At 45.1% G+C, this 17,614-nt stretch overlaps 1 protein-coding gene and 1 long non-coding RNA gene across 5 annotated transcripts; both read left to right on the top strand.

Annotated features, from left to right (window-relative positions):
* Positions 1 to 17: 17 nt before the first annotated feature.
* On the top strand, positions 18 to 16,927 carry LOC126605274 (uncharacterized). Of its 4 annotated transcripts, none has more exons than XM_050272647.1 (4): positions 18 to 838; positions 15,285 to 15,440; positions 15,527 to 16,002; positions 16,083 to 16,927. In XM_050272647.1, the coding sequence occupies exons 1-4, from the start codon at positions 82 to 84 to the stop codon at positions 16,734 to 16,736; spliced, it is 2,043 nt and encodes a 680-aa protein (XP_050128604.1). In that variant the 5' UTR covers positions 18 to 81; the 3' UTR covers positions 16,737 to 16,927. The 4 variants fall into 4 exon arrangements, with proteins under 4 accessions (XP_050128604.1, XP_050128606.1, XP_050128603.1 ...); XM_050272649.1 differs by lacking the exon at positions 15,285 to 15,440 and adding an exon at positions 917 to 1,072; XM_050272646.1 differs by lacking the exons at positions 15,285 to 15,440; positions 15,527 to 16,002; positions 16,083 to 16,927 and adding exons at positions 917 to 1,072; positions 1,159 to 1,634; positions 1,715 to 2,723.
* LOC126605279 (uncharacterized) lies at positions 12,269 to 13,632 on the top strand. Its single transcript, XR_007616898.1, has 4 exons — positions 12,269 to 12,487; positions 12,572 to 12,669; positions 12,934 to 13,031; positions 13,207 to 13,632. It is a non-coding gene; the product is annotated as an uncharacterized LOC126605279 (long non-coding RNA).
* Positions 16,928 to 17,614: the final 687 nt, after the last annotated feature.

The raw sequence follows: 17,614 nt of genomic DNA, 5'->3' as shown, positions 1-17,614 counted from the left end.
CATCTTCATGTGGGTAATATAGGAACTTCCTTATGTTTTGATCATGCATGTAGTGATAGAATTTGTTTCTTCTTATTGTAGATGTCAGAGCCTGGAAGTTCTAGTGATGAGGGCTCTTCTAGCTTTAGCTCTAAGTCTGAGTCTGCAATGTCGGAGTCTTCAGGGTCTTTGTTAGAGTCCGGTACTAGAGAAACATTGGATGATCTTCCCAACCGTCAAACTTTAGCTATTGCTAGTTCTTCCTCCATGGCGTTGGGTGAGGGGGTTGTTTTTGATGCCATACCCATAGTTCGCTCTGAGTTCACAGCAGACCATCTAAAGAATAACTTGTTAGATAATGAGAAGCAGGTTGAGGCGCTAAGGCAGTCATGTAATATCCCTCGTAGTGTAGGGATACGTTTGGTACATGATGAAGAATGGCCTTCTGAGCCTCCCCAGGGTCATGTTATGTTCTACACCCAGATATTACTGACTTTAGGGGTGAGACTACCTTTACATCCGTGGTTGCAAAAGATGTTATCTTTGATCGGATATGCACCTGGGCAACTCAATCCTGGTTTCTGGGATACTTTGATTGGATTTTATATCATTTGGATGGAGTGTGGGTTGTGTGAGCCTTCCTTCCATCAGTGGCGTTACTGTTACAAGATGCGCCCAGCAAAATCATGCACTGGTTATGCCGAGTGTGCATGTCGGAGTGAGAGAGAGCGTATTGTGTATGGTAAGAAAAAGGCATACTACACATGGAAAAACCGTTGGTGCTTTCTGTATAATGATTGGGAGTATGATAAGGGTGTCACGCCTGAGCGACGTGTGCTTACTCACTTCCAGACTGTAGGTTGTAACGTATCAACTGTTCGTACTATTTGCTATTTGTTGTGGTCTTTTCTTGCTTCTAACACTTTGCTTCATGTAGTGACGCGGGGCACCATCCAACTGTTTGGGCAGGAGCTATCTGACATAGAGAAGGTGTTGAGGGTGCCCAAAGAGGATAGACACTTAAGCAAGCTACGACCCTTATTTCGTCGGTACGGTTTCCAACCCTTAGTTTCCGAGAGCCAGGGACGATCGAGTAAGTTGTATCCTTCATGTAAACTTAGCTCAATTCCTTACTTTATTTGGAAAGTTGTATTTCTTATTTTGATTTTCCTTATGCAGTGGAGAAGGTAAGCAAGAAAACAGGGACTAGCACCCATAAAAGGAAAGCACCAGTGTTAGTTCCTTCGGAAGACATCCTACCGCATAAGAAAATTCATAAGTTCCGAGGGGAACCATCCGTTAGACCTAAGTCCCAAGATGGGGTCCTTAAGGGGCCTGCCTTTAGGAAGACTGGAGTCGAGACCGTTGATAATGCTACTGCCGTAGTTGCAGGAGAAGGGAGCCGACTGTTGCCTCATCCTCTTACTATGGAGCACACTGTCCAGGAAAGTGATCCTGGTTCCCGCCATGAGGGGAAAGGCAAGGAAAGAGCTGGCAGTGTCCCGTGGAAGGACTTGAGGGTTGCCACGCGGCCAAAGGATTTTGGGGATATCAACAATTGCTTGGCAGGGCGTCGATTCGCCTTCGATGAGCTCGGAGAGCCCTTAGCTAAGGATGAATCGGATTGCGACCGGATGTTGAAGCTGTCTTCATATGTGAGTGTTACTTTGTCATTTCCTTACTTTTTCCTCTTTATTATCATTATTTAGGTAGTGATGATCGTCTTGCCATGCAGGTCATGGCCGAGTATCACGACAGACTGCAAGAGGTTGAGCGGTACAAGGCAAAACTGAAGGAGAATAAGCAGCTTGTGGACGAGGCCCGAAGGAATAAGGGACTTTTGACTCAGGCTCTCCAACTGAAGGATGAAACCATGGAGAGCTTGAAAAGGCGAAATGGTGAGAACCTAAGGCTTAAGAAATTGTTTGAGGCAACTAAAAAACAGTTGGAGGTGGCTACCTTGGAAGTATCCAAGGTTAGGGGAGAATTGGATGGTGCCTTAGTTGAGATTTCTGAACTGGAGAAGAGCATTCCAACTGAAAGGGAGGCTGCTGTGCAAGAATACTTAAGTTCTTCGACCTTTCATCTTGCTATTAAACCCTACTGTGCTCAAGAAGCTCGCTTTGAAAAAAGGAAATGGATGGCCGTCCTTGATCGTTATGATGATGGGAGCATTCTTCGAAAATACCACGAAGATATAGATGAGCATCATCGAAAGGGCGAGACATTTGTCCTTGCTGTTGATCCTAGCAGCGAAGATGAGTCTGATAATGAAGGTAGTGCTGATGCACAGACTCAGCATGGTGAAGAGGATCTTGGGGATGCAGAGGATGATGGTAGGACGCGGAATGATACTGCCAGGGGTTCGGCTTCAGATGAGAATGAATAGCAGTGTCTTTACTATCTGCATGTATTCTGGATGTAGTAGTCTGATGTGTGTATAACATGTGCCCATGTTATAAGCTTGAGAGTTTTGGATTTTAGGTGTTTATGAGTGTTTGCACTATTATTAATGCATGTTTGGCTATGTATGAATAGATCTATTGTTTGGATATAAGCCATTGTTTGGTTGTTCCTTTCTTTGTATAGTCTTGTCGACACATACTTAGATTTTGTTTCGTGTTGGATATATCTGCTTTGAGGTTTCAACACTTGAGTGTTCCCTTGCTAGGAATGTAAAAGAGTGAGGGCTGAGTTGGCTAAATTACCTCTTTATTGAATTCATTGCCAAATGGCCTTCATTACATAGGATGCCGAACGGCTATAGCTCAACACTTGTACATCGTGAGTCTATTTGTAGTAGTACTTCAAGTGATCAGCGTTCCATGGATGGCCAAGGGTCTTGCCATCGGAGCTTCTAAGTGTGTAAGAGCCAGGGCGACTGATGCCAATGACTTCATACGGTCCATCCCAGTTTGGACTAAGTGTGCCTTCACTCGGGACTCTGTCGCAGAGTAATCTTTTCTTTAAGACCCAGTCTCCTATTTTGAAAGAACGAAGCTTGACCCTAGAGTCATAATAGTTGGAGATGCGCTGCTTGTAGGCGACATTCCTCAAGTGAGCTTGGTTTCTGTGTTCCTCGACTAAATCCAAGTTGAGGGTGAGTTGTTTGTCATTTTCACTTTGAATGTAGTTCTGGACTCGGAATGTTGCTTGCTCGAGCTCAACAGGGACAACCGCCTCTGTGCCAAAGGCAAGTGAGAATGGAGTTTCTCCTGTTGAAGTCCGATATGAAGTGCGATATGACCAAAGAACTTGGGGTACAAATTCTGGCCAACAGCCTTTAGCTTTGTCCAAGCTGGTTTTCAAAGTGCGCTTGATTATTTTGTTGATGGCCTCAACTTGTCCATTAGACTGGGGATGAGCTGGAGAGGCAAAGCATAAGCTGATGTTGAACTTAGAGCAGAACAACCTGAACTTCTTGTTGTCAAACTGTCGCCCATTGTCAGTGACTATCGCATTGGGAATGCCGAATCTACAAAGGATGTTCTTCCACATGAAGTCTTCTATCTTTGCCTCAGTAATGGTTGCCAAGGGTTCTACTTCAGCCCACTTTGTGAAGTAGTCCACTGCAACGACTGCGTAACAGACTTTGCCCTTCCCTGCCGGCATTGGGCCGATCAAATCAAGTCCCCACTGGGCGAAGGGCCAAGGGCTGATCATAGGAGTAAGAGGCTCTGGAGGGGAATGAGGAATAGTTGCATATCGTTGACATTTGTCACATGAGCGGGATACTTTGATGGCATCCTGGTGGAGTGTTGGCCAGTAATATCCTTGGCGAAAAGTCTTGTGTGCTAGAGACCGAGATCCAGCATGATCTCCACAGACTCCCTCATGTATTTCCCGAAGGACGATTTCCGCCTCGGCAGGCGTAAGACACCTTAAGTATGGCAGGCTAAAACCTCGCTTATAGAGTTGATCATTGATGATCAGGTAGCGGGTAGACTTGTATCGAATTTGCTTAGCCTGGACTTTATCATTTGGGAGGGTGCCATGAGCAAGGAAATTATAGATCGGGGTGATCCAACTATCCCCCTGTTGTAAGTTGCATACTTCTGCGGCCATGGTGCTTGGTGTTGCCAACAGTTCGACATGAATTTTTCTTCCAATCTTGTCTTCCACAGCTGAGGCGAGGCGAGCCAGGGCGTCTGCATGACTGTTTGCCGCTCGAGGAACTTGGGTGATCTGGTAGTGGAAGTGCTTGAGCAAAAGTTGTGTTTGCGCAAGATATGCTGCCATGGAGCTGTCCTTAGCATCAAAGTTGTTGGTAACCTGGTTGACCACTAATTGGGAGTCACTGAAAATATCAATTTGTTTAACCCCGAGGTGTTTGGCCAAACGTAATCCTGCTAGAAGGGCTTCATACTCGGCCTCATTGTTTGATGCCTTGAATTTGAAACGAAGAGCATACTCCATTGCTACTTTGTCGGGCGTAGTCAAGACTAGTCCCGCTCCACAGCCCTGTTGGTTGGATGAGCCATCAACATACAGACTCCATGCTGAGGTCGTTGATTCTACTTTCTGAGCTTCCGAGGGTAATGAAGCCACTGCTTCAGGTGTAGAAGCAATGTCAACCGGATATGTGAAGTCGGCAATGAAGTCTGCCACTGCTTGGCCCTTCTCAGCTGGCTTTGGTTGGTAGGAGATGTCAAACTCACCCAACGCTATTGCCCATTTGATCATTCGCCCTGAAGTGTCAGGACTTTGGAGTATCTGTCGAAGAGGATAATTGGTAAGCACGATGATGGAGTGCGCTTGGAAGTAAGGGCGGAGTTTTCGAGCAGACATGACCAATGCCAGAGCCAATTTCTCAATGTTAGAGTACCGTGTCTCCGCATCTTGTAAGGCTTTGCTAGCGTAGTAGACAGGTCGCTCAATATTCCCATCCTTTCGAATGAGAACGGAACTTACGGCTGAAGCTGATACCGATAGGTAGATAATGAGAATGTCTCCTACCTCGGGCTTGGAGAGTAGAGGGGCTTTACTCATGTACTCCTTGAGGTTTTTGAATGCCTCGGCACATTCATCAGTCCATGTAATGTACTTCCTACTTCCCTTAAGTGCTTTAAAAAAGGGAGCACATTTGTCTGTGGCCTTAGAAATGAACCTGGTTAAGGCTGCCACCTTGCCAGTAAGGCTCTGGATGTCCTTTGAAGTTACCGGTTCCTTCATGTCGAGGATTGCTTTGATCTTCTCGGGATTAGCTTCAATGCCTCGTTGGCTAATCATGAAACCTAAGAATTTGCCAGAGCCTACGCCGAAGGCACATTTGTTGGGGTTTAACCTCATTCGATACCTCTTCAAAATAGTGAAAGTTTCAGATAGGTTGGTGATGTGTTGGTCAGCATGTTTGCTTTTGACTAACATATCATCAACGTAAACTTCCATGCTCTTCCCAATCTGCTCGGCGAACATTGAGTTGACTAGTCTCTGATAAGTCGCTCCTGCATTCTTTAGGCAGAAAGGCATAACTTTATAGCAGTATAGTCCTCTGTCGGTAGTGAAGGCTGTGTGTTCTTGATCCGAAGGGTTCATGAGGATTTGGTTGTATCCTGAGTAAGCATCCATGAAGCTCAGGAGTTCACACCCGGCCGTAGAGTCTATAAGTCTGTCAATAAGAGGAAGAGGGAAGCTATCTTTCGGACACCCTTTGTTTAGGTCGGTGTAGTCAACACACATTCTCCACAAGACCTTTTGAAGCAAAATACTTTCTTTGGTCGGATTTTTCTTAACAAGGACCACATTTGCTACCCATGTCGGGTAATTGACTTCGCGGACAAAGCCTATGCCTTTGAGTTTTTCAACTTCTGCTTTCATTGCCTCGTATCGTTCAGCGTCATAAGATCTTCGCTTCTGTCTCACCGGCTTGATCTTGGGGTCAATACTCAAACGATGACAGATGACATCGGGAGAGATGCCTGGCATGTCCTCGTATGACCAGGCGAAGACTTCAGTGTTCTCTTTCAAAAAAGATATCAATGCTAACCGAAGGGGTGGTGACAATGTGGTGCCAATCTTCACCATGCGATCTGGATAATCTCTTGAGATAGGTACCTTCTCCAACTCTTCAGCAGGTTGGGCTTGCTGGGTGAAAGAGTCATCTCGAGGATCATCGGGTTGATTGTTGTTATCAGGAAGATCCAAGTTCGCTTCATCTAGGCTGGTCTTTGTGACTTGGTCATGTACAGACAGGGTTTCCTTGGGTCCGGGCAAGTGTTGTTGCTTAACTGAAGTGTTGTAACATGATCGTGCACTAAGCTGATCTCCTCTGATGTAGCCGTTGCCATGGGGGGTTGGAAATTTCATCAACAGCATATGCGTGGATACCATAGCCTTGAGATCATTGATGCATGTGCGCCCAAAGATGACATTGTATGCCGTTGGGCAGTCAACCACTAGGAAGTTAGTGGTAATGGTAGCCGTGTAAGGGCCTGTACCAATAGTAAAGGGTAAATGTATGCTCCCTAAGGGTTGCACGATATCACCGGAGAAGCTTATCAGAGGAGAAATCGAGCGATCGAGCAAGTGTTCAGCTACACTGAGTGCCCTGAAAGCTTCGGCAAACATGATATTGACCGAAGCCCCTGTGTCTACGAGGATTCGTCGAACATCAAAGTTGGCTATGTGAGCCTCCACGATCAATGGGTCGTTATGAGGGTAGATGATGCCTCTTTCTTCCTCAGGGTAGAAACATATCGGATCCCAGTTAGGTTTTTGATACTTCCCTCCCCTGATGTCTTCCACGTGAAACACTTGGTGACCAGGCCTCAGACTTCGTTCACTGTTTTTCATGGCCCTATTGGAAGATTCAGATATGGGTGTGCCGCCGCTTATGGAATATATGACATTCACCTGGCGTTGGTTACGGTTATCCCTTTGAGGGTGAAGAAGGAATTGATCAATTTTTCCTTCTCGTGCCAAAGCTTCAATACGATCACGGAGGATGATACATTTCTCGCTATCATGGCCGTTATGCTCATGGTAGCAACAAAACGTGCCCGCGTTATTCGGGGGCGTGTAATCTGGGTGCCTCGGCTTTGGCTTTGGTATCAGGTGAGCTATGCTGGGGTAAATGGCCGCGCATGTGGCATTCAAGGGCGTGTATGTCTCATACCTTGGGGTAGGGGGTATCTTGACGCGGGTTTGACCCACTGCATTGACTGCCTGGGGGCGAGCGTTATTGTGGCGATACCCTTGGTTATCGGGATAGTGTCCCTTACTCTTTTTACTGAAAGGAGAGTGGTGAGGATGGAAATCCTTCCTCTTGCCTTGAAATTGATATGTCTGTTGATTCGGTGAAGCATTATGCAAGGCATGGGGAGGTGCCACTGCTGTTTGGGAAGTCGAGGTCTTCTCATTTAGGTGAGTCTGGCTTCCACCTCCCACTTGTTGATAAAGGATGGTTGTAGGGGGTTTCTCCTGATATGTCTTTGCCTCGCCGGAGGCATGGTTATAAGCCTGCGCCATCACCTCAGAGTAAGTCTTCCAAGTATTGGCGTTGATCATGTATTTAAAGAAACAATCACGTAGGCCTGCCGTGAAGGCTTTGAGGGCAGTCTTGTCATCTGCTTCGGCACACCGGGAGTATTCATGGCTGAAGCGGCCAGCATACATACGTAATGACTCGTCTGGCTTCTGGCGGATAGTGTACAAGTCATCTGCAGAGTGCAAGCGATCGGTTTGGAAAATGTGTTGGGAAACAAATAGTTTCCTCAATTCCTCAAATGAGTCTACCGTCTCAGGTGTAAGACGACAATACCAATTTAGAGCTCCACCAGAGAGGGTGGAGGGGAAGAGAAGACATCGCTCTTCGTCGGTGTGCATCCGGTATGCCATGGTGGACTCAAAGAGGTTAAGGTGTTCAATCGGGTCCTCTTTTCCAGTATAAAGTTGCAAGCCAAGCTTTTGCTTTGTCTTTGCTTGAAGGGGGGTGTTGAGGATCCTCCTTGTAAGAGGGCCAGGCCTGGGTTGGTTCCAGTCAGGTATTTCAGCCTGACGTTCAGCCTTCAACTTGTTTACTTCCTCAAGAAGTTGTAGGACAAGGGGGTCCTGAGCGGAGTTATGTGTCACTGGAGCTTTCTTTCGTAAATCTCCATCTCCTCTTGGAATTAAGAAGGTTTGATCAAGGGCATGTGATTTTTCCCTGGACTCGCTGTACTGGCTTCCAGGGTATGTCTGTCGGAACACCTCTGAGTCCCCTGTACCCTCATGTCTCTCTGGGACTTGTTGCCCCTTCCCCAAATTGGTGGCCGGCTTGGGCCGTGGCAGGGGACCGAGTCTCTCAGAAATCCTTGGGTCATTAATCTTTGAGCATATATGGATGGAATTCTCTCGACGTTGCTTCAGGAAATCCCGACAATCGCGAAAGACGGCTTTTGATCCTTCTGCCCCTTCAGTAAAGAGGTGTCTCCCTCCACTTCTCATGGTTCGGGTTGAAGCAACTGGGTTAAGAGAAGCCTCATGTTGATTATCAAGTCGAGGGGTAATCTGTTCCCTATCAGGGATATCTATGTCGAATGCATGTGACCCTCCATGTTGGAGGGCACCCAGTTGATGGTTGACTTCCACGGGGGCAACAAGCTCGCGTGTCTGAGCTTGCCTAGCTTCGTGGAGTGTCTCGAAGAGCTTCTCATATTGCTCCTGGAGGACCTCATTCTTCATTGCTATCTTGTTGTTCTGAGCTTCCAACTCATCGACTTTAGCTTGAAGAAGAACTCGTTTTCCTTCCTTCTTTCGTTGTTTCGCACTATGTGCAAGGGGGGTGTCATTCTGTGTGCTGTGGCTTCCTTCGCTTCCCATGCTGGAGAGGGATGCCTGGTCAAAAGAAAGTGTACGAATGATAGAAACCAGCTTGACACAGCTGAAGAGAGTAGGAATAAGTGTCGTTTCCCACAGACGGCGCCAAATGTTGATGCACAAAACCGGAGGTCTTGGAACAACAGAAAGTGTCAGGTTTTGTGACCTTCGCTTGGTTGCTTAGTTGCTTCAGTCACTAGTGAGGATAAGTACGTGAATGAATAGAGACAGAGAAGCAAACACAGGATGTACGTGGTTCACCCAGATTGGCTACGTCCACGGAGTAGAGGAGTTCTTATTAGTAGTGAAGGGCTTACACAAGTACAAAGGATCAAGCTCTCAATTTAGTGAGTTCTTGTGAATGATTTAACACAAAATGGCATTAGGCAATATTGTGGGGGAATGACCCCTATTTATAGAAAAACTTGTAGCTTTGTCACATTGACATGTGTCATGTTGTGATTGGTTCTTGATGTCGACACGTGCTGCGCTCTGATTGGCTTCTAATCTTGACACGTGTCGAGTAGTGATTGGCCTCCTGGTCGGAGGGGAACTCTTCTGGGTCCTTGACAGTATAGCGTTGGCCGGTGCTCGGTAGTTTCGGGATTGGTCAAGTATGGTACAAACAAAGTCCATCAAATCTAGAGTACGTTCGACCTTGATGATATGGGATACTTTTGCTGTTGACGGAATAATGAATGTGATCTGGAAAGGTGTCGTGCTGTAGTGATCTGTTTCAGCCCACCGTTGAACCTTCTGCTTCAATCTTTTGCATGGCAGAAGTGGTGTGCAACCTTTGCATTTAAATGGTCCTTCAGAACATTCCTTCATAGTGACTCATCCCCGTTTGGCAGCTTCAGTGTAAAGAGCCAATATCTGATCAACTGTCATGAGGTATTTGCCGGTGGAATTCGTGACCTTGACAGCAGTTGAGGATGAGTACTCGAGAGCAATGCTAAGTAAGCAACCAGGCAAAGGCTCCAGGCAGTCAGTTCCAAATTGGAGGTTTGATTTCAGGTTCCGACTGACTGCTCTCTTTCTCCTTGTCCTGCAGGTGTGGACAAGGACAAAGACAAAGACAGGGAGAAAGCATGATATGGGATACTCTTGCTTTCGACCCTGATGATATGAGATACTCTTGTTCTTGGTGTGGCTTATTTGCTGAGGTATTATCGGGGGGAAATAAAGCTGAGTATTTCGAGAGGTTATGTTGAGGGTGCCTTTTCGAATGCGAGAAAGGGTTGAGCATTTTTGCAGGTTTGCCTGTCCGTTGAGGAGGGAGGTCAATGTATATAGGGATTTCCCAATAACAAGTAGTAATGCTATTCCTTTACCCTTCTTGGTCACAGCAATGTAGTGGGAGCTGCCAGCTTCACGTGTTTTAATTTTGTCAGAGCACTTTGAAAAAGTGGTATGTGGTATCTGGAAAGCTGATATTACGTGTGAAGATTACAGACAAGCTTTATCTAAGGAAATCTGGCTCTCGAAGTTCTGAGAGTTGTGCCTCTTCGGCTTTCGAAGAAGCAATCCCGTCGAGGATCTGACTCTCGAGATTCGGAAAGCGGTGCTACTCCGGTTTTTGAGAAAGTAATTATGTTGGGAGTCTTTTCTCGAATGTGAGTAAAGGTTGGACGTTCTTGCCAACCTGTCTTGCCGCAAAACACGGAGGTCGACACACATAGGGACTTTCCAGTTGTCAAGCAGTGGTGCTGTTCCTTTACCCTTATGGGTAATAGTAGGGTAGCTGGAACTTCGAAATTCTCGTGCCTAAACTTTGTCAGAGATCTTTGACTAAGTTATATGTGGTACCCGAGGAGTTGATGGTGCATATGGAGAGCGGTGATTGAACAGTAAGATTCACGTGCTTTCTACTTCACCAGAAATCTTCGACAGATTGCCCGTAATTTCCGCAAAGCTGATTGTGCATGTGACAGGTGCTGACGAGGCTGAAAAAGCAGGTGCTTCTTCGATTTCTGAGATCGGCCCTCGTGGTCTCTGAGCAGCCCAGCTTTTGAAAAAGCAAACGCCTCTTCGATTTCTGAGATCGGCCCTCGTGGTCTCTGAGCAGCCCAGCTTTTGAGAAAGCAAACGCCTCTTCGATTTCTGAAGCTCCGTCGAGTGCAGATTTTTATAGAGGCTGGCATTAAGTTCCACAGCACACTTGAATCTCTACCAGTAGAAGCTCATTTCTTGCACTTCTAAGATCTTGATTTGTCTGACCTCTTCCTTCTTCAACACATTTGAAAATGTCTGGACCCTCCGACCGTCGTTTTGACTTGAACCTTGGAGAAGAGACAGCCACGCCTTCTCCAGACAACATATGGCGCCCATCCTTCATATCCCCTACTGGTCCTCTTACCGTTGGGGATTCTGTGATGAAGAATGATATGACCGCTGCAGTGGTGGCCAGGAACCTTCTCACTCCCAAAGATAACAGACTACTTTCCAAACGGTCTGATGAGTTGGCTGTTAAGGACTCTCTGGCTCTTAGTGTTCAGTGTGCAGGTTCTGTGTCTAATATGGCCCAACGCCTATTTGCTAGAACCCGCCAAGTTGAATCATTGGCTGCTGAAGTGATGAGTCTCAAACAGGAGATTAGAGGGCTCAAGCATGAGAATAAGCAGTTGCACCGGCTCGCCCATGACTATGCTACAAACATGAAGAGGAAGCTTGACCAGATGAAGGACTCTGATGGTAAGGTTTTACTTGATCATCAGCGGTTTGTGGGTTTGTTCCAAAGGCATTTATTGCCTTCGTCCTCTGGGGCTGTACCTGGTAATGAAGCTTCAAATGATGAACCTCCAATGCCTCCTCCTTCTGGGGTTTTGTCAAGTACTGAGGCTCCGGATAACCACCCTCCGGTGCTTTCTCTTTCTGGGGCTCTACCGACTGCTGAGACTTCCCCTAAGCAACCTTTGTGAAGGCTCCCTTTTGTTTGTTTATTTTGACTCATGTATATGTACATATTTGTGGCTTATCGAAAATATTAATAAATAAGCTTTGCTTCATTTCAACATATTGTGTTAAATACACCAAAGCCTTCTTCATAAAGTTCTTTGAATTTTTTGCTTTTGTTGAAACCTGTATTGTTGAAGCTTTGTGAGTGGAGCATGTAGTTTGAGGTAGTGTTCCCTTAATTTCCCGAGTGAGGAAAACTTCTCGGTTGGAGACTTGAAAAATCCAAGTCACTGAGTGGTTGTGAGACTGCCGAGTATCAAGGTGCAGTAGCATATGGTGGGAGTCCCCCAAGTCTTCAGGCGAAGAGAGTTGCCGAATGAGGTGTCTAGCTAGTAGTCAATGTCATGAGTAGGAAAACTTCACTTGTTTCTTTTCGAAGTGGTAACCCAGGGCTCTTTCTTCATATATTGTTTTTTGTTATGAAGATGTGTTAGGCCCAAAGAAGTGGAGGCCTAGGAACTTTTTTTTTTTTTTTTTTTTACTCCCTCCCTTTTTCTTGTGTCATTTACATGGGTGTATTCGAATGGAGCTGAATGAGGGGTAGGGTATGACTCATTATCATGTGCCATGATTTTGTCTTCCTTTAGCTTCTCTTTTGCTTTGCTTTAGTCTTCCTTTAGCTTTTCTTCAATATAACACCATTTTCTGTGGCTCAGATCGCAAAACCATCTTCATGAAAGTTGTTCCTTAGCTCGTGAACTACAACATATCCGAATTGGAGATCCATCGGAGCAGTACAACTCCAGAAATTCAGGTATGATGAGTGATTGTTCGTCATTTGTATATCAACGCGTCAGACTTGTTGTGAGCTTCAAAAACTCCATTTTCTCTTGCTCAGATCAACATACTTTCTTCATCGAAGTTGTTCCTTAACTTGTGAACTACAACATATCCAAATTTGAGGTCCCTCGGAGCAGTATAACTCCAGAAATCCAGGTATGATGAGTGACTGTTTATCATTTGTCTGTCAACCCGTCAGATTTGTTGTGAGCTTTGAAACTCTATTTTCTCTTGCTCAAATAAGCATGCTTTCTTCATTGAAGTTGTTCCTCAGCTTGTGAACTACAACATATCCAAATTTGAGATCCCTCGGAGCTGTATAACTCAAGAAATTCAGGTATGATGAATGACTGGTTATTATTTTTCTGTCAACCCGTCAGATTTGTTGTGAGCCTTGAAACTCTATTTTCTCTTGCTCAGATCAGCATGCTTTCTTCATTGAAGTTGTTCCTCAGCTTGTGAACTTCAACATATCCAAATTTGAGATCCCTCGGAGAAGTATAACTCCAGAAATCCAGGTATGATGAATGACTGGTTATTATTTTTCTGTCAACCCGTCAGATTTGTTGTGAGCTTTGAAACTCTATTTTCTATTGTTCAGATCAGCATGCTTTCTTCATTGAAGTTGTTCCTCATCGTCTCTTTCATAACATATCAAAAATTCAGAATGAACTAATGGTTAAATATTTCCAGATCTTCGAAACATCACAGCAGCTTCGAAATCTGCAAGAATCCGACTGTCATGCTTGGAGCTTCAACACTTTAATTTCCGTGGCTCAAACAGAAATGGTTCCTTCTTGAAAGTTGTTCATCTGCTCAAGAACTAGAGGGTGTCCAAAATTCAGCTCCATTGGAGAGAAGCAGCAGCTGCAAAAATTTGATAGAGAAAAGGAGGCGAAGCTTTGTTGGATTTCTAGGCTGGGGAAGATTCCAGTTTTTGTAGCAACTTCAGTACTGGTGAATTGCTTGTATTTTTGTCCATAACTAAATTTTGGACTTTGAATTATTATTTGATCTATCATAATATGTTTGGGAACATATATAAGTGAATAAATAAGAAGGAAGATTTTGGGCCCTTGTGGGTGTAAAACAAAAAATGTTTAGGTTGTGTGAACAAAATTTGTTTATTTGGAGCAAGGTTTTGTGTTGAAGCTTTGTAGGTGAAGCTTTGGTGTTGAAGCTTTCTAGGTGAAGCTTTGATGGTGAAGCTTTGTAGATGAAGCTTTGTAGATGAAGCTTTCTAGGTGAAGCTTTGATGGTGAAGCTTTGATGGTGAAAGTATGTAGATGAAGCTTTCTAGGTGAAGCTTTTTTAGGTGAAGCTTTGTAGGTGAAGCTTTTTTAAGTGAAGCTTTGGGCCCTTGTGAAGCTTTGGAGGTGAAGCTTTTCGGGTGAAGCTTTTTTGGGTGAAGCTTTGTGGGTGAAGCTTTTGAGGTGAAGCTTTGTGGGTGAAGCTTTGGAGGTGAAGCTTTTCGGGTGAAGCTTTTTTGGGTGAAGCTTTGTGGGTGAAGCTTTTTAGGTGAAGCTTTGTGGGTGAAGCTTTGGAGGTGAAGCTTTTTTAAGTGAAGCTTTGGGGGTGAAGCTTTTCGGGTGAAGCTTTTTTTGGGTGAAGCTTTGTGGGTGAAGCTTTTTTGGGTGAAGCTTTGTGGGTGAAGCTTTTGAGGTGAAGCTTTGTGGGTGAAGCTTTGGAGGTGAAGCTTTTCAGTTGAAGCTTTTTTGGATGAAGCTGTTTTTTTTTTTTTTTTTTTTTTTTTTTTTTTTTTGGCGCTTGACACGGTCTTCATTTGCTTGTTTTGTAGTGACTGTGGAAGACGGATTGCTTTCTGATTGAGAAGGGTTCCGGCATCGCTTTGCACCATCTTCATGTGGGTAATATAGGAACTTCCTTATGTTTTGATCATGCATGTAGTGATAGAATTTGTTTCTTCTTATTGTAGATGTCAGAGCCTGGAAGTTCTAGTGATGAGGGCTCTTCTAGCTTTAGCTCTAAGTCTGAGTCTGCAATGTCGGAGTCTTCAGGGTCTTTGTTAGAGTCCGGTACTAGAGAAACATTGGATGATCTTCCCAACCGTCAAACTTTAGCTATTGCTAGTTCTTCCTCCATGGCGTTGGGTGAGGGGGTTGTTTTTGATGCCATACCCATAGTTCGCTCTGAGTTCACAGCAGACCATCTAAAGAATAACTTGTTAGATAATGAGAAGCAGGTTGAGGCGCTAAGGCAGTCATGTAATATCCCTCGTAGTGTAGGGATACGTTTGGTACATGATGAAGAATGGCCTTCTGAGCCTCCCCAGGGTCATGTTATGTTCTACACCCAGATATTACTGACTTTAGGGGTGAGACTACCTTTACATCCGTGGTTGCAAAAGATGTTATCTTTGATCGGATATGCACCTGGGCAACTCAATCCTGGTTTCTGCGATACTTTGATTGGATTTTATATCATTTGGATGGAGTGTGGGTTGTGTGAGCCTTCCTTCCATCAGTGGCGTTACTGTTACAAGATGCGCCCAGCAAAATCATGCACTGGTTATGCCGAGTGTGCATGTCGGAGTGAGAGAGAGCGTATTGTGTATGGTAAGAAAAAGGCATACTACACATGGAAAAACCGTTGGTGCTTTCTGTATAATGATTGGGAGTATGATAAGGGTGTCACGCCTGAGCGACGTGTGCTTACTCACTTCCAGACTGTAGGTTGTAACGTATCAACCGTTCGTACTATTTGCTATTTGTTGTGGTCTTTTCTTGCTTCTAACACTTTGCTTCATGTAGTGACGCGGGGCACCATCCAACTGTTTGGGCAGGAGCTATCTGACATAGAGAAGGTGTTGAGGGTGCCCAAAGAGGATAGACACTTAAGCAAGCTACGACCCTTATTTCGTCGGTACGGTTTCCAACCCTTAGTTTCCGAGAGCCAGGGACGATCGAGTAAGTTGTATCCTTCATGTAAACTTAGCTCAATTCCTTACTTTATTTGGAAAGTTGTATTTCTTATTTTGATTTTCCTTATGCAGTGGAGAAGGTAAGCAAGAAAACAGGGACTAGCACCCATAAAAGGAAAGCACCAGTGTTAGTTCCTTCGGAAGACATCCTACCGCATAAGAAAATTCATAAGTTCCGAGGGGAACCATCCGTTAGACCTAAGTCCCAAGATGGGGTCCTTAAGGGGCCTGCCTTTAGGAAGACTGGAGTCGAGACCGTTGATAATGCTACTGCCGTAGTTGCAGGAGAAGGGAGCCGACTGTTGCCTCATCCTCTTACTATGGAGCACGCTGTCCAGGAAAGTGATCCTGGTTCCCGCCATGAGGGGAAAGGCAAGGAAAGAGCTGGCAGTGTCCCGTGGAAGGACTTGAGGGTTGCCACGCGGCCAAAGGATTTTGGGGATATCAACAATTGCTTGGCAGGGCGTCGATTCGCCTTCGATGAGCTCGGAGAGCCCTTAGCTAAGGATGAATCGGATTGCGACCGGATGTTGAAGCTGTCTTCATATGTGAGTGTTACTTTGTCATTTCCTTACTTTTTCCTCTTTATTATCATTATTTAGGTAGTGATGATCGTCTTGCCATGCAGGTCATGGCCGAGTATCACGACAGACTGCAAGAGGTTGAGCGGTACAAGGCAAAACTGAAGGAGAATAAGCAGCTTGTGGACGAGGCCCGAAGGAATAAGGGACTTTTGACTCAGGCTCTCCAACTGAAGGATGAAACCATGGAGAGCCTGAAAAGGCGAAATGGTGAGAACCTAAGGCTTAAGAAATTGTTTGAGGCAACTAAAAAACAGTTTGAGGTGGCTACCTTGGAAGTATCCAAGGTTAGGGGAGAATTGGATGGTGCCTTAGTTGAGATTTCTGAACTGGAGAAGAGCATTCCAACTGAAAGGGAGGCTGCTGTGCAAGAATACTTAAGTTCTTCGACCTTTCATCTTGCTATTAAACCCTACTGTGCTCAAGAAGCTCGCTTTGAAAAAAGGAAATGGATGGCCGTCCTTGATCGTTATGATGATGGGAGCATTATTCGAAAATACCACGAAGATATAGATGAGCATCATCGAAAGGGCGAGACATTTGTCCTTGCTGTTGATCCTAGCAGCGAAGATGAGTCTGATAATGAAGGTAGTGCTGATGCACAGACTCAGCATGGTGAAGAGGATCTTGGGGATGCAGAGGATGATGGTAGGACGCGGAATGATACTGCCAGGGGTTCGGCTTCAGATGAGAATGAATAGCAGTGTCTTTACTATCTGCATGTATTCTGGATGTAGTAGTCTGATGTGTGTATAACATGTGCCCATGTTATAAGCTTGAGAGTTTTGGATTTTAGGTGTTTATGAGTGTTTGCACTATTATTAATGCATGTTTGGCTATGTATGAATAAATCTATTGTTTGGATATAAGCCATTGTTTGGTTGTTCCTTTCTTTGTATAGTCTTGTCGACACATACTTAGATTTTGTTTCGTGTTGGATATATCTGCTTTGAGGTTTCAACACTTGAGTGTTCCCTTGCTAGGAATGTAAAAGAGTGAGGGCTGAGTTGGCTAAATTACCTCTTTATTGAATTCATTGCCAAATGGCCTTCATTACATAGGATGCCGAACGGCTATAGCTCAACACTTGTACATCGTGAGTCTATTTGTAGTAGTACTTCAAGTGATCAGCGTTCCATGGATGGCCAAGGGTCTTGCCATCGGAGCTTCTAAGTGTGTAAGAGCCAGGGCGACTGATGCCAATGACTTCATACGGTCCATCCCAGTTTGGACTAAGTGTGCCTTCACTCGGGACTCTGTCGCAGAGTAATCTTTTCTTTAAGACCCAGTCTCCTATTTTGAAAGAACGAAGCTTGACCCTAGAGTCATAATAGTTGGAGATGCGCTGCTTGTAGGCGACATTCCTCAAGTGAGCTTGGTTTCTGTGTTCCTCGACTAAATCCAAGTTGAGGGTGAGTTGTTTGTCATTTTCACTTTGAATGTAGTTCTGGACTCGGAATGTTGCTTGCTCGAGCTCAACAGGGACAACCGCCTCTGTGCCAAAGGCAAGTGAGAATGGAGTTTCTCCTGTTGAAGTCCGATATGAAGTGCGATATGACCAAAGAACTTGGGGTACAAA

Source organism: Malus sylvestris, chromosome 15 (genome assembly GCF_916048215.2).
Source record: "Malus sylvestris chromosome 15, drMalSylv7.2, whole genome shotgun sequence".
In the NCBI taxonomy this organism is placed as follows: domain Eukaryota; kingdom Viridiplantae; phylum Streptophyta; class Magnoliopsida; order Rosales; family Rosaceae; genus Malus; species Malus sylvestris.
This window is presented reverse-complemented; position numbering and strand designations above follow the sequence as displayed.